This window comes from Littorina saxatilis, linkage group LG15 (genome assembly GCF_037325665.1).
Source record: "Littorina saxatilis isolate snail1 linkage group LG15, US_GU_Lsax_2.0, whole genome shotgun sequence".
Classification (NCBI taxonomy): domain Eukaryota; kingdom Metazoa; phylum Mollusca; class Gastropoda; order Littorinimorpha; family Littorinidae; genus Littorina; species Littorina saxatilis.
In genome coordinates, this window is record NC_090259.1 from 40,883,361 (window position 1) to 40,905,860 (window position 22,500).

Below are 22,500 nucleotides of genomic sequence, written 5' to 3' on the forward strand. Positions count from 1 at the left end.
ACCTAGTAAACGCCCACCCCCCATTTTTGGGCAAAACTGGTACATAGGGTGGGTGGGCGTATTCAAGGTAGTTAACGGTAATATCATGTTAACCATCAATTTAAAAAAAAACCTCATTCTCGCCTAAAATTAATTTTTTAAATCAATTTTGATATTACAACGTACTCTTTTGCACACGAAGAAAATAAACAAAAACAAACAAAATTAATGACAAAGAGTAAAACAAAAAAAAATTAAGGCCTGATGGCGATTCGAACCCGACTCAATCGCGCATCAGGCGAATTCGATAACCGTTCGGCTACGGAATCAGACATCAAATTTTCGCCACTGTAATGCATTAAACAAGACGCAAGCACGCTTTTGCAACACGCCGTTATGATCGAGCATCGGTTGAAATCTTTCGCGAGCAGAAGCTCGTATTTGACCGCAATGCATCGGTGCTTAAAGGACACCAATGTGTGTCCATGAGGGACATAAATCTACGAACAATATTTGAACAAGATTTATTCGAACTTGACGGTTTTAATGGACAGTGTTGGTGAAGTTACTGACAGGTAGCGACTTTACAGGAGGGGGAGGGGTCCTCTAACTTTACAGCTCGGAGACAACCCGGTAAGGACTTACCGGTGTTTCATAAATAACACTTAGCAGTTGGCGGACTTATTGAGTTTTACAGGCCAGTATATGAGTTGCAGCTTTTTCAAGAATAAATCTTGTTGAAATATTGTTTGTAGAGAGGAGCAAGCATGAGGAATCTCCAATTCTAAGAATAACCAATTCTGGTAGCTGCCGACCTTCCGCCAGACACACATTAATACCGGGGGGAAATAAATAATTACTGGGCAGTAAAAATAAATACCGGGCGGTAGTTAAACGACAGTTTGACTTTAAAGGACACAATTTTGCAGCTTTTTCAAGAATACGAGCCCAGGTCTTTAAACCAGGTAAATCAGGTCTTTAAACCAGGTAAAAGAAGAACAGACAAAAGACAAACTTGGATATAAATCATCTTGATCAAACTAACACCCCCCCCCCCCCCCCCCCCTAACACAGACGCACCAACAAGCTAAAAAAACCAGAAGAAAAGGAAAAAAACTGAAATAAAACAAGAAAGTATGCTGACATCACACACATCAGATGGAAGGAGGCATAGCACAGGCATAACATATATAGTCTATGTTTACAATGTAAGATAGGTCAAACCAACTTCATAGGTACAGGAATACAGTCACTTCAATCAGTGAACAAATTATACTCAACGGAGTGTCAAATAAACAACCATATTGTTCACTACAAGTTTTGCTAAATTGTGAAACACAGTCAAGCGTAAAAATATAATTATTAAAAAACCTGCTTACCCTTCTTCTTTCCAATGTGCTGCCTAGGCTTGGTGTTCTGAACATCAACACAAACATTAAAGATTATCTCCAGCGTACAAACTGATTCAAAGGCAAACATCCAAATACAGATAGTCTATAGCTGTTAACGTTCTATGTTCCATGTTAACGTTCTATGTTCCATGTTAACGTTCTATGTTCCATGTTAACGTTCTATGGTCCATGTTAACGTTCTATGTTAACGTTCTATGTTCCATGTTAACGTTCTATGTTCCATGTTAACGTTCTATGTTCCATGTTAACGTTCTATGTTCCATGTTAACGTTCTATTTCCATGTTAACGTTCTATGTTCCATGTTAACGTTCTATGTTCCATGTTAACGTTCTATGTTCTTTGTTAAAGAATTAAAAACACTTTCCCCAGCAATAAACAGTATACAATTATCACTCAGCTTTCAGCCTGATCAATGACTGCAATTTTCACAGCATAACGCCTTACTTTGCATAACTGAGCTGTTGTCGGTTTGAAAGCTATTCCCCTGAAGTGAAAATGTAAAACAAAATGACAATTAAATCAAAACTCTAGATGCTACATTCAGATGCACTTCGAAATTTTACTTATTATTATGTGTACTGTAAGAAGCATATATTCAAACAAAATTTGCCATCACTCACAGTGTTTATCATTTACACAATTACTTCCCTAACAGCAGACAGTGAAAGTCCGGATTAACATTTATCTTTTCCTGTATTTTCATGTAAAACTAGGCAAAACACAGGAAATGGACAATGCTCGGGTTGCAGTCACTTGTTTCCATAGAAAAACTGAGGCAAGTCTACAATGTCACATGTAGTTTGCCTCAGTTGTTTCTATGGAAAAGCAAGTGAAAAAACAAGGGAAAGCAACTCTTCTACAAGCAGTAAAAAAATGGACAGAGTTATTGTCAGGATCCATCTATTTCCGGTCAACACAAACACAAGTGGTGCACTACACTGGAACCCCTGTTTTAAGACCTGAACAAATCTGAGAAAATCAGGTCTTAGGCCAACCCGACCGACCCTATTTTTTTCGCACGACCCTAGACTTTTTTTTGGTATTTGGGGGAAAAAAAACCAACAACGGTTTTTTGGAAAAAAAATAAATAAATAAATAAAAAATGCCGACCTACCGACCCTATTTTGTGGCCTATGTTACCGTAAACATACCTATTTTTTTTTGGCCTTAAAAAGGGGGAGTCTTAAAATTTACAGAGGCTATGGACAGAAATCTTAACAAGTCGTGTAAGGCGAAATTACTACATTTAGTCAAGCTGTGGAACTCACAGAATGAAACTGAACGCACTGCATTTTTTCACAATGACCGTAGTCCGCTGCTCGTGCTAAACGCAGTGAAACTGATGAGACTGTTTCGCGCGGTAGTGGTTTCGCTGTGCTGCATAGCACGCTTTTCTGTACCTCTCTTCGTTTTAACTTTCTGAGCGTGTTTTTAATCCAAACATATCATATCTATATGTTTTTGGAATCAGGAACCGACAAGGAATAAGATGAAATTGTTTCTAAATCGATTTCAAAAATTTAATTTTGATCATAATTTTTATATTTTTATTTTTCAGAGCTTGTTTTTAATCCGAATATAACATATTTATATGTTTTTGGAATCAGAAAATGATGAAGAATAAGATGAACGTAAATTTGGATCGTTTTATACAAAAATTAATTTTTTTACAATTTTCAGAGTTTTAATGACCAAAGTCATTAAATAATTTTTAAGCCTCCAAGCTGAAATGCAGTACCGAAGTCCGGCTTTCGTCGAAGATTGCTTGGCCAAAATGTCAATCAATTTGATTGAAAAATGAGGGTGTGACAGTGCCGCCTCAACTTTTACAAAAAGCCGGATATGACGTCATCAAAGACATTTATCGAAAAAAAGAAAAAAAACGTTCGGGGAAATCATTCCCAGGAACTCTCATGTCAAATTTCATAAAGATCAGTCCAGTAGTTTAGTCTGAATCGCTCTACACACACACACAGACAGACAGACAGACAGACAGACAGACACACACACACATACACCACGACCCTCATCTCGATTCCCCCTCTATGTTAAAACATTTAGTCAAAACTTGACTAAATGTAAAAAGCAAGGTCTTAAAAAGGAGGAAGTCTTAAATCGGGGGGGGGGGGGGGGGGTGTCTTATAAGGCGGGTTCCACTGTACTGACCGATTGTGGCCTCCCGGTTCGTTGGAGACGCTGGATTGTCGACTGTGTGTGAGGGAGGAGTAACCAGAGGCACGCGACTGCTGGCTGACGTAGCTAGCGCTCCGAGAATGTCCCAGAGTTCCCTCCTGCTCCATCGGCTCAGCCTCCGGAACATCTGGCGTTCAAGGAAAAGAGGTAAGTTTTAAAAGCTGTTCTCCAAGGTGATTTCAGCCGTCTTTTGTCATCGTAAGGTTGGTAAAATACACACACATGCATGCACGCACGCACGCACACACACATGCACACATATGCACACTGAAACACACACACAAACACACACACACACACACTTACACACTCTCACACATACAGATCACACCAAAACTTGTGCAAAATAAACACGTCAACTGAAACATTACCAAATAAATCAAATAAAACAGCCTTTTAGTTTTCTCGAACATTTTCTTCAAAGTGATTCAAAAAGCCATTTAATTACAGTCGCTATCAAAAGAAAAAGAAAGTGGTTAGCTCATAAGAAAAGAAACTCTACAGAATGACCCATGCAAATCAAAATAAAAACTAACAGAAAAAAAGGGTGAAAAGTGAAAAAAGATAATCAAAATTAGGAGAAAAGGAAAAAAATAATCAAAATTAGGAGAAAATTGAAAAAAAGAAATAACACTACATTACAAACAAACAAAATGTATAATAATCCAAAAGATTAACCTTGTAAATAAATAAAATAAAAAGAATCATTAAATGGAGAAAAAAAAGGACAAGGGAAGTTACTTGTGCAGGAAGACTGTGAGTGTTGGTTGCACAGAGTTGCGTCCCTTTCAGCAGACTCCGTTTCCACCATAGGATCTGCACAGGGTAAGAGGGAGGAGTGTGATAGCAAGGGGTTGGGCATCAAACAGGGATGGTTATTGTACCTTATTTGTATTTTTGACCAAAATATGACATTTTACACAGATCAAGACAGTCTGTGTTCCTCCTAGACCACGCAAGTGGTTGGAATGAACAATGATGCACTGTCAAGATCTGTGTAAAATGTCATATTTTGGTCAAAAAGACAAATAACATTCATGTATCGATCGATTCTGGTTAGAATTCCTTTTAGTTTTTATGACTGAACGCACACAAACATGCACTATTTTGTAGTCTCGGCTGGCCGCCTAAATATAAAGTTTTGTCGACCTCTGACATCACATGGCTCAAATTGAAGGGAAATCCAGTGTTCAATCGATACAATATTGTTTATTGTCTCTTCAGCAGGTAATGCTATTTCTTCTTCTTCTTCTTCTTCGTTCATGGGCTTTAAGAATCCCACGTTCACTCATGTTTTTAGCACGAGAGGATTTTTACGTGTATGACCATTTTTACACCGCCATTCAGGCAAGCATACGCCAATTTCAGGGGAGGCATGCTGGGTATTTTCGTGTTTTTATAACCCACCGAACTCTGACATGGATTACAGGATCTTTTCCGTGCGCACTTGGTCTTGTGCTTGCGTGTACACACGAAGGGGGTTAAGTCACAAGCAGGTCTGCACATAAGTTGACCCGGAAGATCGGAAAAATCTCCACTCTTAACCCACCAGGCGGCAGCGACTGGGATTCAAACTAACGACCTCCCGATAAGGAGGCCGACGTCTTACCACCACGCCACTGCGCCCGTCAAATGCTATTCAAGACTGTATCAAACAGGGATCGCTGGATTCAAAGGAGAATTGTTAGCTCAAAGGAACAGTCTGTCCAGTGTAACTGATTCGGCTGGCAACACATCAGATCTTTCCAGGCTTTTACATGGGATAAAAACATCTTTCTGCTTGGACACATACCACCAATCAACAGCCAGACTGCTGTCTTTGCTGGGTAGGATTTTTTTGTAAATGAATTCATTTTGCCGATTGACCACAGCTAGTGCCAGGGTTTAGCCTGGGAGAAAAAGGCAATGGGACATTTGTCCCACTCAACCAAATTCCGATGGGACATAGTCGAAGGCAAGAAGCCCCAAAGAGGCCTTTGCAAAGATGTTACGCGTTTTGGCCAAAGATGCAACAGGGTGCAATATGGTGCCATCTGAGAATTAGCCGCTATATCGTGTTATCTGTGAGTGTGTGTGTGTGTGTGTTTAATCCGATGTAAAGTGTACATTTGGTGGCGCAGTGGTACGTAATCTCAATGCATGCGCCCTTTGACGCACTGAAGGGAATTGTGATGGGACATTTTCAGAATTAATGCGCCAATGGCGCAGGGCGCACTAGTAAATGAAACCCTGCTAGTGTCTATAACTTTGAGAAGGTAATTAATCAAAAAATGTCCAACTGTCATGCCAGGCTGTTAATTGTGGTATGTGTCTCAGTGGTGGGACTGTTTCATTCCATGCATATGTAACCGAGTGCCAAAACACTACGATCACCTCGGGAGGCGAAGTGCAATCAAACAGGATTGAAAATGTTAGGGCTAATTTCTTAGCCCTATAAAAACTGTTATGCAAACCCAAAGGTTTCCATGAACCTACAAACAATCGGAAACCACCAGACCCCATCACAAACAGAGTTCCACAATCCACCGGTGTTGACTTAAAGGCCAACAACTCGGGTGCAGAGTCTGCTGTGAAAGGAGCGGTAGCCTCCCCTGTCACACATAAATGGCAGATATGACATTGTGACCTGAATCAATTACTTGAGAAAGAGTGTGCCTTAAAAGTGTGTAGAGGATTGGATCAATGGGTGGAGGATTGGATCAATGGTTGGAGGATTGGATCAATGGTTCGAGGATTGGATCAATGGGTGGAGGATTGGATCAATGGGTGGAGGATTGGATCAATGGGTGGAGGATTGGATCAATGGGTGGAGGATTGGATCAATGGTTGGAGGATTGGATCAATGGGTGGAGGACTGGATCAATGGGTGGAGGATTGGATCAATGGGTGGAGGATTGGATCAATGGGTGGAGGATTGGATCAATGGGTGAAGGATTGGATCAATGGGTGGAGGATTGGATCAATGGGTGGAGGATTGGATCAATGGGTGGAGGATTCGATCAATGGGTGGAGGATTGGTTCAATGGGTGGAGGATTTGATCAATGGGTGGAGGATTGGTTCAATGGGTGGAGGATTGGATCAATGGGTGAAGGATTGGATGAATGGGTGGAGGAAAGCAGAAGAAATTTAAAAAAAGTTTGAGATTCTGCAGAAGGGATCGAGGTATATTTTCAAAAGGATAAAAGGGGTAAGTTTCTATGGTTACAAGGTTAATTGCACAAATCAAAACTACTGTTAGTACCATCAAGAGGTAGAGAAGCTGCAGAAATGTGTAGCCCCCAAACTACTCTACAAATGGAATATTTCCTTTTAGTTCTAAGTTCTTCAGAAAAAACACCAATCTGTTTCATTGGTTTAGCTTTGATAACTCACAGCTGCTTTTTCTGCGCAATATTTTCATGTGTAACAAAATTGCTGCTAAGCTGACCTTGGACAGAATTATTTGAAAACAATTATTTAAAAAGCAATATTCAAATAGAATTATTCAAAAAGAATTATGTGATAAAAATGTTCCTTGGGTTGTCGTTATTGAGACAGGTTCGAGTGTATTTTGAGGGAAATCATTCTTTGACGGTAAATTCACTTGCTATGTGATGTATTCCGTATCACTATTTGCTACTTTTTTGACAAACATGTTATTGTTAGCTTTGCAAAATCTATAACTTAGGTTAGGTGCAATAACTTAGTCTTTCGCAGGACATTTTTTTGTTAGTTTTCCAATAATATAACTTAGGTTGGGAGTGCTAACTTTTTGCTAGCTTTTTGGAGAGAACATTTTTTTGTTAGTTCTCCAATAATAAAACTTAGGTTAAAAGCGCCAACTATTTGTTATTTAAGAAAAGAAGTCGGTGATGAGTTGATTCTTTACTGAAAACAAAAAACAAACATGACGTTTCGGATCATAGATCGAAGGATCTATGATCCGAAACGTCACGTTTGTTTTTTGTTTTCAGTAAAGAATCAACTCATCACCGACTTCTTTTCTTTTTTTTCCACATTGATTCTTCAGTCACCATTACATTCTTCTTATTTGTTTTTTTTTTTGAGAGAAAAAAAAATTTGTTAGTACTCCAATAATATAACTTCTGTTTGGAGTGCTAACTGTTAGTTAGTTTTTGCTAGTTCTCCAATAATATTTCTTAGGTTAGGTCCACAGCACAAGCAGTAACTGTGATAACAGTTTGTTAGTTTTTAAGGGAGAGAAAAATATTTGCTAGTTCTCCAATAATATTTCTTAGGTTAGGTCCACAGCACAAGCAGTAACTGCGATAACTGTTTGTAAGGGAGAGAAAAATATTTGCTAGTTCTCCAATGATATTTCTTAGGTTAGGAGCACAAGCAGTAGTTTGTTCGTTTTTAAAAGATAAGAGAAATATTTGTTAGTTCTCCAATAATACAACTTAGGTTGAAAGTGCTAACTATTTGTTAGTTTGCTTTTCAGATAACAAGTTCTGTAATAATATAACTTCGAGTTGTAGCACACGGGTTGAGTGACAGAACACATCAACCCAAAATCAATGAGAAAAAAAAGAACTGAGTTAGTTCTGTAATAATATTACTTAGGATTGTAGCACACGGGTTGAGAATACCGAACACATCTACAAAAAAATCAAACTCAAGTCCAAATTACCTGGCGCTTGACCTTCCAGGCGACCTTTGCGGTTGAGACTGCTGAAGCCGCTGCTGATAGAGGTCATGCTGCCCTCGCTGCGGTCGTCGCACGTCACTTTCTCCCCGCTCTCCAACGTCAGGCCGGACACAGTGGCCTCCCCTTGCTGGGCCATGGAGAAAGTAGAAGGCCTGTCAACATGAGAGAAAATGTTGAGAAACGGGAATAATAATAAATATCATTTAAACAATAAGGCGAAAATACAACATTTAGTCAAGCTCAGTCGAACTCACAGAATGAAACTGAACGCAAAGCATTTTTTCCGCAAGACCGTACACTCGTAGCATCGTCTGTCCACCGCTCGTGGCAAAGGCAGTGAAATTAACAATACAGAAAAGCGCGGTAGCGGTTGCGCTGAGGAGGATAGCCCGCTTTTCTATATCTCTATTCTTTTTAACTCTCTGAACGTGTTTTTAATCCAAACATATCATATCTATATGTTTTTGGAATCAGGAACGGACAAGGAATAAGATGAAATTGTTTTTAAATCGATTTCGGAAATTTAATTTTAATCATAATTTTTATATTTTTAATTTTCAGAGCTTTTATTTAATTCGAATATAACATAATTATATGTTTTTGGAATCAGAAAATGATGAAGAATAAGATACACGTAATTTTGGATCGTTTTATAAAAAAAACAATTTTAATTACAATTTTCAGATTTTTAATGACCAAAGTCATTAATTAATTTGTAAGCCTCCAAGCTGAAATGCAATACCAAAGTCTGGCCTTCCTTAAAGATTGCTTGGCCAACATTTTAATCAATTTTATTGAAAAATGTGGGTGTGACAGTGCCGCCTCAACTTTTACAAAATGCCGGATATGACGTCATCAAAGGTATATATCATGCCCAGGAACTCTCATGAAAAATGTCATACAGATCGGTCCAGTAGTTTACTCTGAATCGCTCTACACACACACACAGACACACACACACACACCACGACCCTCGTCTCGATTCCCCCCTCTATGTTATTGTTAAAACATTTAGTCAAAGCTTGACTAAATGTAAAAAGGGTTACAAATAGTATACGTTATTTGTATTGTTGACGTTGACCCAAATATGACATTTTACACAGATCAAGACGGTTAGTGTTCCTCCTGAACTATGACTGTGGCCGCCTAAATATGAGTTTTTGTAAATTGCTTTATTGCTTTATTATAGTTTTAGACAAAACTTGAAAAGGAAACATTAAATTAGCACCTCGATGTATCAATCTTAAAAAAACAGATCAACAAGATACGCAACAGATGAAAAAAAAGAATGATGGCAGAAAGCAAAAAACAACATCAAACATTGAAAATACTGAGAATTCTAAATGCCAAAAATGGTTAATGTTGCTCTCTCTTTCTCCCTCTCAGACAGACACAAAAAGGGGGGGGGGGGGGGGTAAAAAGCCAGTGGGATAGAACAGATAATTAATTCTCAAAACCCTTCATTTCCCTCCTTCAACACTGTCAAGAAGCCTTGTGGAGACAAACCCCTTTGACAACAAAAAGCACTCAGTCCCCCCCGTGGGTCATGTAGACATGTATGTATGTCTCTCTGACCCTGACAGGTGTCAAGGCATAACAATGGCAGAGTCAAGGAACTGACCCTGACAGGTGTCAACCCATAGGACTGGGTGGCCGAGTGGTAATATAACGCACTTGCGCTCGGAATCGAGAGGTTGCGTGTTCGACCCTGGGTCAGGCCGCTATTTTCTCCCCCCTTTCCTAACCTAGATGGTGGGTTCAAGTGCTAGTCTTTCGGATGAGACGAAAAACCGAGGTCCCTTCGTGTACACTATGTTGGGGTGTGCACGTTAAAGATCCCACGATTGACAAAAGGGTCTTTCCTGGCAAAATTGTATAGGCATAGATAAAAATGTCCATCAAATACCCGTGTGACTTGGAATAAAGGCCGCGAAAGGTGAATGCTCGCCTAACAGGCTTGAGGTTTGCTGGTCGATGTGAATGCGTTATATATTGTGTGTAAAAAATGTTTGTTTGTCTGTCTGTCTGTAAAAAAATTCCATTTCACACGGCAGAAATTAATATGTAAAGCGCGGAGAGCACAGTTAATTGTGGTTCGCGCTATATAAGCTCACCATAATAATAATAATAATAATAACAGTGGCAGAGTCAAGGAACTGACCCTGACAGGTGTCAACCCATAACAGTGGCAGAGTCAAGGAACTGACCCTGACAGGTGTCAACCCATAACAGTGGCAGAGTCAAGGAACTGACCCTGACAGGTGTCAACCCATAACAGTGGCAGAGTCAAGGAACTGACCCTGACAGGTGTCAACCCATAACAGTGGCAGAGTCAAGGAACTGACCCTGACAGGTGTCAACCCATAACAGTGGCAGAGTCAAGGAACTGACCCTGACAGGTGTCAACCCATAACAGTGGCAGAGTCAAGGAACTGACCCTGACAGGTGTCAACCCATAACAGTGGCAGAGTCAAGGAACTGACCCTGACAGGGCCCGTATGCTTATGGGGGAAGTTCGCGACAACTCCCGAAGTTTTGAGTGACATCGGACGTACTTGCCTCACTTTCGTATGCATGGGCCGGAAAAAGGGTTTACCTCGAAGCAAAGCGAGGAAGTAACTCAGGGTATTTTGCGACTACTTCTAAAGTTTTGAGTGACATCGGAAGTACATCCTCACTTTCGCATGCATGGGACGAAAAAAGAGTTTACTTTGGAAGCTAACGAGGAAGTAAATGAGGGTAAATGTACTACAGCCAGACCCAGTAGTAAACACGCTACTTCCACAGTTTCTCAGTGCAAAAAGGCAGGGCTTTTCTTCAGTTTTTCATGTCAAACCGAGCTGACGCTCCAAAAGAGAGAAAATAGAGGGAAAAGTCGTATCTTCTGCATGCATTTCGTGCAAATTTCCCTGAATACAAACCTGAGTTGCCAGCTTTGACTTTTGTTTGTTGATCTGGGTCATTGGCCACCACTCTTTCATTCCCGCTTATACGAGGGGGTTACTGTGTTTCTATGAAAATGGGCGTCGTTGTGTGCATGTGTGAGTGTGTGTGTGCGTGCGTGCGTGCGTGCGTGTGTGTGTGTGTGCGTGCGTGCATGTGTGTTTGTGTGCATGTGCATGTGTGTTTGTATGTATGTGTGTGTGTTCGAGTGTTTAAGTGTAAGTTTCTGCTATTTTTTTTGTCATTGCTTTATCTGTGTGTGTGTGTGTGTGTGTGTGTGTGTGTGTGTGTGTGTGTGTGTGTGTGTGTGTGTGTGTGTGTGTGTGTGTGTGTATATATGTATTTGTGCGAGTGCCTGTCTGCCTGTGTGTGCGTGCGTGCGGGTATAATTGTGCGTCTGTTCCTTCATACGTTTGTTTGCGTGTTCGCGCGTGCCATGTGTGTGTGTGTGTTTGTGTGTGTGTTTGTTTGTGTGTGTTTGTGTGTGTGTGTTTGTGTGTGTTTGTGTGTGTGTGTGTTTTCGATGTTATGTGTGTGTTCGACGGTGTGTGTGTGTTCGACGGTGTGTGTGTGTTCGACGGTGTGTGTGTGTTCGACGGTGTGTGTGTGTTCGACGGTGTGTCAGTGTGTGTGTGTGTGTGTGTGTGTGTTCGACGTTATGTGTGTGTTCGACGGTGTGTGTGTGTGTGTGTGTGTATGTGTGTGTGTGTGTGTGTGTGTGTGTGTGTGTGTGTACCCACTCCCCACACTATGATGAGCTGACTATATTTGCGCCTTGATATTTTATTCATGTTCTTACGTTTTATGCTGTTTATTGTGATTCACCACACCCGAGTTTATCGTAATTGAGATAATAAAGTGTCCTATGTCTATGTATTATGTCTAATACACATGCACACACGCACGTAGGCTACAAAAATCCAATCTTGACTTTGAACTTTATATAAACATACATCCTCTTCACAATTAACGAGGACAAACGTAATTTACAAACACCTAAGTACAACAATTTTTCTGTTTTAAAAATTCGGACACACATTTTCTCAAATAATATGAAATTCGCTGAACTTATCTTCTTTTCACTACACCTTGTATCTTGATTCCCCAAAAATGGAGTTCTGCCTTTTTAAATTTACCAGTAACACAAACATTCGCTCTGACCAAACTATTTTTGTCCAGCAGTTTTACCGATACACAATCATTAAAAAAACACTACAAAAAGAGTTTTAAGTTAACCGACTTCGCTACCACATAAACAACCTTTTTTTATTGTCCCCAACATTCTGGTCAACGAAATCATTATTATAGACAGTCATTCTATTTAAGGACAATCATCACAGCTTTCGTTCAACCAGTTAAAAACAACAATTATAGTAAAAGCTACAGCGCGATCAACGTTTGCCCATTTACGAACTCGCGATGAGATTTGTTTCTTCTGGTCACCAAGCCTACCGTTTACAAACGCATGCGCACTAATTGGGATTCCCCCAATTTTCTCGACCTTGACCTCAGAACTCTCGAAGCCACTACTTCGGCGTTCAATTTAGCTCGTGCATACCGAGAAGCTGGCAACTTTGCTTTCGAAGTTCCCACTTCCAATGTCAAGGGCCTCTCGCTTGACATAATTATACGACGATATCGCATCTCAAGGGTCCTTACCCATCCAAAAGAAACCTCCAGCGCATACTACAATTGCAGGACATTCCGTTTTTAAAGGCAGCTCATTGGGAAATGATCTCAGACACAATATCGAAGACGTGAAATGCGTCAATCGAGCAACTGTCGTAACTTGGCTACAATGAGACGGTCTCCTACCTTGCACCATAGACACGGACTGTGACATTCTTGTTTAATTTAGGTGAAATGCTTAAAACAGAGTGACTCAAAAACGACAGTTCGATCAGTTACTGACCCAAAAAAACGTGCTCGAGTCATTCGGCGAAGGTGGAGAGCTTTCAAACCAGCACGACTGAATAACTCAGAATGCCTTTTTTCATCATGCCTCTATTCTACACGAGTAACATAGTGCAGTGGTAACGGTTCCGGACTCTCGTTCATTCGCTCCGGGTTCAAGTTCCGCCGGGAGCTATATATTTTTTTTTATTAATCTTTTCCTTTTTAAGCCTCCGCAATTGCATTCCGGCTGCAAAAATCGGGTTTTGCCTCTGTGTTAATGTTATTCATTTGCAAAAGAAACCTTCCTATGCTTTAAAAAATCATATCATGTCTTGACTTTCAACTGTACGCGCGTGTGTATATGTGTGTCACTACGGTGAGTATGTGTGTGTGTGTGTGTGTGTGTGTGTGTGTATGTGTGTGTGTGTGCACGGTGTGTGTGTGTGTGTGTGTGTGTGTGTGTGTGACGTGTCACTTGTGTCATCATAGTTTCAGTGTGTGTATGAGTGTAGATTGAGAGAGAATGAGAGAAAGTGAGAGAGAGTGAGTGTGTGGTTATTTGTTTGTGACTGTGTGCGTGCGTGTATGGGTGCGTGTGTGTGTGTATATGTGTGCGCGTGAGCGCGCGCGCGTGTGTGTGTGTGCAGTGTGTGGTGTGTGTGTGTGTTTATGTGTGCCGTCAGTGTCACTTGTGTCATAGTGTCAGTATGTGCATGAGTGTACGTTTGTCTGTGTGTGCATGTGTCGTAAGAGAGAGAGAGAGAGAGAGAGAGAGAGAGAGAGAGAGAGAGAGAGAGAGAGAGAGAGAGAGAGAGAGAGAGAGAGAGAGAGAGAGAGAGAGAGAGCGACACTTCTTTGGCAATTTTGGACCAGACAGCGTCTTTATGTTTAACAGTTAGACTGTTCTGTAAACTTGGTGTTTACTGTGTTTTTTTCTAATTAACTGTTCTGAAATTTGGACAGAATAACCGTTCTTTCGTAAAACACTTCTGTCAAAGAGTACAGCAATTTCACCATCTGAAAAAGGTGCAGAACGCCCCTCCGTCAGTGTCTACTTTTTTTTTGAGCGGCACACGTGCCTTGCCATTTTCGTTGACTGCCATGTTGATAGAAACGTGCGCATGCGTATTAGTAGGGATTCCCCTTATTTCCCCCACCTTGACCTTAATACTCTCGCTGTCACTACTTTGGCGTTCAAGTCAGTTCATGCATTGTGAACAGTTAGAAAGTTGACTTCGGGAGTTCCCACTTCGAAAAGAGGCCTCTACTTCCAGTGTTTCTTACTTCTAGTTCATGCATACGGGCCCAGGTGTCAAGGCATAACAGTGGCAGAGTCAAGGAGTACTGTGGAACCCCCTTTTAAGACCTGTAACAAATCTGAGAAAATCAGGTCTTAAAAAGGAACGGAGTCTTACACTGGAGATACAAATTTCTTCTTCTTCTTTTTCCAGTTCACACCCGCCTTCAGCATATTGAAAATTCTGGTGTATTACGTGTATGACCGTTTTTACCCCGCCATTTAGGCAACCATATGCCCATTTCCGGGGAGGCATGCTGGGTATTTTTGTGTTTCTATAACCCACCGAACTCTGACATGGATTACAAGATCTTTTCCGTGCGCACTTGGTCTTGTGCTTGCGTGTACACACGAAGGGGGTTAAGTCACTAGCAGGTCTGCACATAAGTTGACCTGGGAGATCGGAAAAATCGAAAATGTGCAGACATTATGAACAGAAAATCTGAACAAGGAAGGTCTTAAAATGGGTGATCTTACATTATGGGTGGTCTTACATTATGGGTGGTCTTACATTATGGGAGGTCTTACATTAGGCCCCAAAAAAAATGTGTCTGTTTCTGGTAACATGGCTAAAAAAAATAGGGTCGGTAGGTAGGGATTCTTTTTTTTTTTTTTTTTTTTTTTTTTTACCCCAAATGTAGACCAATAAAACTAACTTTAAAAATCGCGCAAAGAGACTGGATTCACTATACATAGAGACAAGACACTCAACACATTTACAAATCGTCAGCGGACTTTCGTTTTCACACGTTTTTGTTGTTCATTTTCTCACCCTGTCCTTTACCACCAACAAAAAAAAAAAAAATTTTTGAGTTTGGAAAAAAAAAGTTTAAGGTCGGCGCCGAAATTTAGGGTCGGTCGGGTGACCAGAAACAGACAATTTTTTTTTTTTTGCCTTATGGGTTCCACTGTATCATTGTCTCATAATTCACTCCGAGTGACAGCCACACGGAACTAAGAGAGTGTGAGGTCAGATCCCCTTTCCGTGTGTCTACCTGTGCTGGTAACAGGTTCGGAGGGTCGTACGAGAAGCACTCCCAGGTAAGACAAAGTACAGCCTAAACAGGTATTAGCGTGGGTGTGTTGTGAGAGAGTACATTGTTTTGGTTTGGGGGGAAATGGAAAGTGGATTTATCTCTCTCTCTCCCTCTCTCTCTCTCTCTCTCTCTCTTTCTATCTCTCCCTCTCTCTTTCTATCTCTCCCTCCCTCTCTCTTTCTCTCTAGCTCTCTCTCCCCTCTTTCTCTCTCTCACTCTCTCTCTCTCTCTCTCTCTCCCTCTTTCTCTCTCTCTCTTTCTATCTCTCCCTCTCTTTCTCTCTCTCTCTCTATCTCTTTCTATCTCTCCCTCTCTTTCTCTCTAGCTCTCTCTCTCTCTCTCTCTCTCTCTCTCTCTCTCTCTCTCTCTCTCTCTCTCTCTCTCTCTCTCTTCGTTTCATGTTAGTATTGAAGTAGGGACTAGCTGTAAGAATGGACCTAATGCTATCATCCCTCAGTAATAAACTAAAAATGTTCGAGTTCTAGTTCTCTCTCTCTCTCACAGAAACATACCCACGCACGCACACACACACACACACACACACACACACACATACACACCAGAGAGAGCAAGAGAGAGTAACGGGGGGGGGGGGGGGGGGGGGGGGGGGGGGGGAACTTAACTTCTGAAAGCATCAATCTTCAACAAGAGCACATCGCTCAGAAACACTTTCAGACATCCTCACCCTCTACAAGTGCACAACTAATTTCCATAAGAGCTCACTCCCCGAGCCAGCCAAACATGAAGGGTTCACAGAAATGAGGTCCCCTTGGAGAGAGACCAAAAATCCTCAGTGAGGTCAAAACCGCGGCCACAGATAATTGAGGATCGCCAAGACTGAACGAGGAATTGGAAGTGTCTTGGCACACACGTGAACATGATGAAGCAATTAGTTGTAACCGGTTAAGAACAAACCGTGGGGTCTGATTCGTTGAAGTGACAGCAAATCTCAATTTTAACCAATCAAACATCGCGGCTGGCTTCCACCCGGTTAGTCACTTTTTCGTGTACCTCGGCCCAGTTGACCAGGTTAAAGCCGCAGTCCTTCCCGAGTTCACGATCATGTTTGGCTATTAGGAAGGTTTCCGCCAGTTATCTCTCCGAGGTTTTGGGTGCGTGCCCCTTGAGGGGGCAAAAAACATCGAGGTCACAAGCAGGGTCAAGGGGAAGGTCGGTTGGGCGGACAGGAGTATGACGGCTTACTAGTGCCAAAGCCTGGTGTTGCCCATTATCACGTGATAATTACTAATTAACGCTGTCAGTTACTGTTTTCATCTGTCAGTTACTAATTTTCACGGGAAAATTACTCATTTTTAGTTTCGGCACTAGCAATCCGTCAAAAAGTGAGCCAAAACTAAAAATTAGTAATTTTCCCCGGAAAAATAAAATTAACATGTAACAAGAAGGGCAAACGCTCGATCGAGTCACTTTCGCAGTTCTGAATATTATATGAGGCATCAGATGGACAGGAAGAAATTGCTATTCACAACACAATACAGTCTATGTAAATAATTTGATGTAAAGAATAATCCTATAAAGTTTGAATCAAATCCGATGAATAGTTTCAGAGATATGATATTTCAATTTTTTTCCTTCAAGACATACCTGTGACCTTGAAAAAGGTCAAAGGTCACCAAAGCAGACGTCAAAGTGTAGAGGTCACTGGGAGTCACGTTCACATAAAATTTGAGCCCGGTCACTTTTATAGTTTCCGAGAAAAGCCCAACGTTAAGTTGTGTGTTGCCGAACAGAAAAGGCTAGTTATCTCCCTTGTTTTTCTGATAACGTTTGTAAAAGGCTACAGATGTAAATACTTTGATGTAAAGAATAATCCTACAAAGTTTCAATCACATCCGATGAACTTTGTCAAAGATATAAAATGTCTAATTTTTCCTTTGACGCTGACCTGTGACCTTGAAAAAGGTCAAAGGTCAACGAAACCATTGTTAAAGTGTAGAGGTCATTGGAGGTCACGACTAAACAAAATATGAGCCCGATCGCTTTGATAGTTTCCGAGAAAAGTCCAACGTTAAGGTGGTGTCTACGGCCGGACGGACGGACGGCCGGCCGGACGGCCGGCCGGCCGGCCGGACAGACTAACACTGACCGATTACATAGAGTCACTTTTTCTCAAGTGACTCAAAAATGGTAATTATCAAGGGAAAATTACTAATTTTCCCTTGATAATTACAATTATGAGGTTTTGGCACTAGTAAGCCGTCATACAGGAGACTACAATAGGAAGGTGTCCGCCAGTTATCTCTCTTTGAGGTTTTGGGTGCTTAGAGAGTACCGTACCCCTTGAGGGGGCAAAACACATCGAGGTCACAAGCAGGGTCAAGGGGTCGCTGGGCGGACAGGAGACCAATGGTAAGGTGATACGTACAGTGGCTATTTATAGGCCACGATGGCACCATATTGCATCAAGCATCTAAAACAGATAGACTGCTAAGTTCTAACGTTCCAAATCGAGAATCAAATCAAGAAATGTAAATTTGTTGTAACGTTTTCATTCAGGACTAAACAACACATTCACAAGAACCTCGATCTTTCTTTGCTGCCCCCCCCCCCCCCCCCCCCCCCCAAAAAAAAAAACCCAAAAAAAACAACCACTCAACATGATAATGCTGTACTTGGCAGTTAAAACAAGTATAGCTGTAAAATCTGTAGAAGTATGAGAGTGAGATCATTTGCTGTTATAACCACTTAACCGAAGAAATATGTGTTGTTGAAAATGCAATCTCAGCAGTATATATATATATATATATATATATCTGTGTTCGTAGCATGTAGTGAAATGTCTGACTGTGTATGTATATAGATATGGCAGGTTGTTCGACATAAGCTGCTGACAAACAAGCAATGTAAGCGAGTCCCTATTTCACATACCTGTATGGGGTATTAATTCACAAAACTTTCTAATCAACCCCCATGCCCCCCCCTCTCTCTCTCTCTCTCTCTCTCTCTCTCTCTCTCTCTCTCTCTCTCTCTCTCTCTCTCTCTCTCTCTCTCTCTCTCTCTCTCTCTCTCTCTCTCTCTCTCTCTCTCTCTCTCTCTCTCTCTCTCTCCCTCTCTCTCTAAACCCGCTGCCACCCCCGCAGTCTGACAAAATGGTTAGAAGCACAGTGCCCTGTGCCTTATCTCTTCGCTCTCCCACACAGTGTCACGAGCCATTGTGAGTAAATCTCCACCTTTAAAGACAGGCACGCACGCACGCACACACACACGCGCGTGTGCACACACACGCAGGCACACACACACACACACACGCACATACACACTCTCTCTCACACACATACATACACACTTTCACACAAGAACAAGGAATTTCCTTGATCAAACAAAAGGAATTAAGGAAGCGTGTTCAATATGATTCATGATTTTCCATATCTCTTCATCAAAACAATTTAATTCAAGGTGCACTCTTTAAATAATTAACACTGACATTTGTTATTTCTCTGATAAATCTCAACCGCACTCAAGTTTATCTTGAAGCCACTCAACCAGCGAAATTCGACAAAAGAAGAATACCACCAAACAGCACATATGCCACAGTGGCCCACTTTTTTAATACCTTGAAAGCATCTCAAATTCGATAAAAGCTATAGGAGTGCGTGTGTGTGTGTGTGTGTGTGTGTGTGTGTGTGTGTGTGTGTGTGCGTGTGTGTGTGCGTATGCGTGTGTGCGTGTGTGTGTATGTGTATGTGTGTGCGTATGTGCGTATGTGTGTGTGCGTATGTGAGTGCGTGTGTGTCTGTGTATGTGAGTGTGCGTGCGTGTATGTGTGTGTGTGAGAGAGAGTGCGCGTGCGTGCGTGCGTGTTCATGAGGCTGACTTATAGGCAAAAAATACCATCGACGCTCTTATCGCATTTTCACACACACACACACTCTAGCCAGCAAAAAGTGCTGCATCAGCCAGGAAACGCACCTAATGACATGGTCGCTCGACATTAGATCCTGCATAAAAAGCGTAATGTGCAGCGGACATGTGCAATTTCGGGAAAGAAATCTTTCATTTCTTTTCCTTCTTCCTTCCTTTATCTCCTGAGGGCGGGTCTTGTTTTCGTCTTCTCGTCCGGCACAGGGGAGATCGATTATGGGGGGGAGGGGGGTGGGGGTGGGGTGTGTGGATGGGGGGTGTGTGGGGGGTGGGACGGGAAGTGTGGAAGAAAAAGAGAAAACTACTTTGTAATTATACCTGTGGGTAAAGTGTGTGTGTGTGGGTGTGGGTGTGTGTGTGTGTGTAAAGTGTGTGTGTGTGTGTCACACTCACACACACACACACACACACACACACACACACACTGTGCCTACGTGCATGCGTGCGTGTGTGTGTGTGTGTTCGTTGGTGTGTGCCTGCAAGCGGCGTGTGTGCGTCTGCGTTAGTGAAAAATTCAGTTGTGCTTGTGGGAATACAGTCTCTCTTTATCCTTTTGTTTGTTCTTTTATTATAGACACTAGTGGTTGCTATAGCAACATTCTTCAGGTCGTCTCTTTGTAAACATCGCATACGTGACAAACACAAACAAAACTATGTTCGTTTGTTTTTGTGTGTGCAGTCTTTCGGTTGACAGTTAAACCCCATTCACTTTTTTACATTTAGTCAAGTTTTGACTAAATGTTTTAACGTAGAGGGGGGAATCGAGACGAGGGTCGTGGTGTATGTGCGTGTGTGCGTGTGTGTCTGTGTGTGTGTAGAGCTATTCAGACTAAACTACTGGACCGATCTTTATGAAATTTGACATGAGAGTTCCTGGGTATGATATCCTCACAAGTTTTTTTCATTTTTTTGATAAATGTCTTTGATGACGTCATATCCGGCTTTTCGTGAAAGTTGAGGCGGCACTGTCACGCCCTCATTTTTCAACCAAATTGGTTGAAATTTTGGTCAAGTAATCTTCGACGAAGCCCGGACTTCGGTATTGCATTTCAGCTTGGTGGCTTAAAAATTAATTAATGACTTTGGTCATTAAAAATCTGAAAATTGTAAAAAAAAATTTTTTTTTAATAAAACGATCCAAATTTACGTTCATCTTATTTTCCATCATTTGCTGATTCCAAAAACATATAAATATGTTATATTTGGATATATTTGGATTAACAACAAGCTCTGAAAATTAAATATATAAAAATTATTATCAAAATTTTTGTTTCGAAATCAATTTAAAAACACTTTCATCTTATTCCTTGTCGGTTCCTGATTCCAAAAACATATAGATATGATATGTTAGGATTAAAAACACGCTCAGAAAGTTAAAACGAAGAGAGGTACAGAAAAGCGTGCTATCCTTCTCAGCGCAACGAATACCCCGCTCTTCTTGTCAATTTCACAGGCACTGCCTTTGCCACGGGCGGTGGAGTGACGATGCTACGAGTATACGGTCTTGCTCCGTTGCGTTGCGTTCAGTTTCATTCTGTGAGTTCAACAGCTACTTGACTAAATGTTGTATTTTCGCCTTACGCGACTTGTTTTTTGTTGGTACTGCGGTTTAAGCCATGTGACGAGAAGACAGTTGAAGGGATATGGTTAAACTTAAAGTCCCCGTCCAACCCGCATCCACCATTATGTTCACAACACACAGATCAGTCCTTCACTTGGACACATACAAAAATGCAACAGACTGACTGCTTTCTGTGCAGAAAGGGACTGTCTTTCTATAACACTGCAAACTATACCGTCACGTTAACACAAAGTCTGGAACTTCTTCTGCACGTCTCCCAACAACTGACAAAGAATGTAAGGTCACCGCCAGAGGGTGCATGTGTCGGTACCGTATATCATTACATATTTTTGAAGCAAAGTCCAAATAGACGTCAAAATGCAAGTAAAGGCGTCACGCTTTAAAAAAAAGAATCTGTTCAGACTAATTAATCTGTAACTTCTTCTGCACGTCTCCCAAGAACTGGCAATGTGTCGGTACCGTACATCATTAAACATTTTTACTGCAGTTTTGGTCATGTGATAAGAAGACGATTCGTTAGAGGGCACTAGGTTCGCATACTCTTGTCTTTGCCACTGGTTGTTGACCCTGGTGCATCCTGAACTCAGGTCAAAATGAGTTCGGCTCATTCTCTCCCTGACAGGATGCCTGGCAAGGAAACCAATTTTTTTTAATTTTTTTTTTAACATATTTAGAGCTTTTTGTAATGTGTTATTGATATAAGCAGATTCGCGATCGTCGAAAATGATTTTTCATGGTGTTTTGTAATTTTTGAATTACAGAGGAATTTTTATCTTAGACAGTTTCAAGCGAGCTATTTTTCGCGGATGTATTTACTGTGCAAACAACTCTAAATATGGCAACAGTGTCACGAGATAATCCACCGTTTGGTTTCGGCGGTGGCTGGAGCAGACGATGTTTTTACAGTGATGCAACCATACATTACGGTCTCCTTCCGGCAGCAGTCCCAAATTTCGACTTGTTTTGACCTTAGAACGATGTCTTTATCATTTAAAGCGATGATGTATCAGAATGGACCCTCGTGGTGTGTGGTCACATGACCAGTGTATGCAAATGAAGTTGGACCAAGGTTATTGACAGTGACGTGACTAATTGTCAGTTTTAGTGTCCCTCTGCTCGGGTTGTTGGACTGTTTTGTGATTAGGTGTGTTTTGTGGTTTGGTGTGAACTGTTTGTGGTACGTAACCACAGAAAAGGATGGGAGTGTTCCTGGGTATTGGATGGGAGAGCGTGCAGGTGGGTGGGTGGTTGGGTGAGGTGGGGTTGTGTGTGTGTGTGTGAGAGAGAGAGAGAGAGAGAGAGAGAGAGAGAGAGAGAGAGAGAGAGAGAGAGAGAGAGAGACAGACAGACAGAGAGAGACAGACAATCTGACCGAGATAGAGAGAGAGATAGAGAGAGAGAGATAGAGAGAGAGAGATAGAGATAGAGAGAGATAGAGATAGAGAGAGAGATAGAGATAGAGAGAGATAGAGAGAGATAGAGATAGAGATAGAGATAGAGATAGATAGAGATAGAGATAGATAGAGATAGAGATAGAGATAGAGAGAGATAGAGAGAGAGAGAGAGACAGACAGACAGACAGAGACAGAGAGAGAGATAGAGAGAGAGACAGACAGAGAGAGACAGACA

The 22,500-nt window shown here is 41.4% G+C and overlaps 1 protein-coding gene across 2 annotated transcripts in view; it reads right to left on the reverse strand.

Annotated features, from left to right (window-relative positions):
• LOC138949339 (EEIG family member 2-like) overlaps nt 1–22,500 on the reverse strand; it is a 70,551-nt gene that overhangs the window by 9,125 nt on the left and 38,926 nt on the right. Inside the window, exons 4-7 of one of the 2 annotated variants that reach the window (XM_070321131.1) lie at nt 8,217–8,386; nt 4,327–4,401; nt 3,559–3,712; nt 1,359–1,395 (exon numbers count right to left, since the gene is read on the reverse strand). In XM_070321131.1, the coding sequence (XP_070177232.1) occupies nt 1,359–1,395; nt 3,559–3,712; nt 4,327–4,401; nt 8,217–8,386 (436 nt within the window). The remainder of the gene's footprint in view (nt 1–1,358; nt 1,396–3,558; nt 3,713–4,326; nt 4,402–8,216; nt 8,387–22,500) is intronic. The other variant, XM_070321132.1, reaches the window with a different exon arrangement.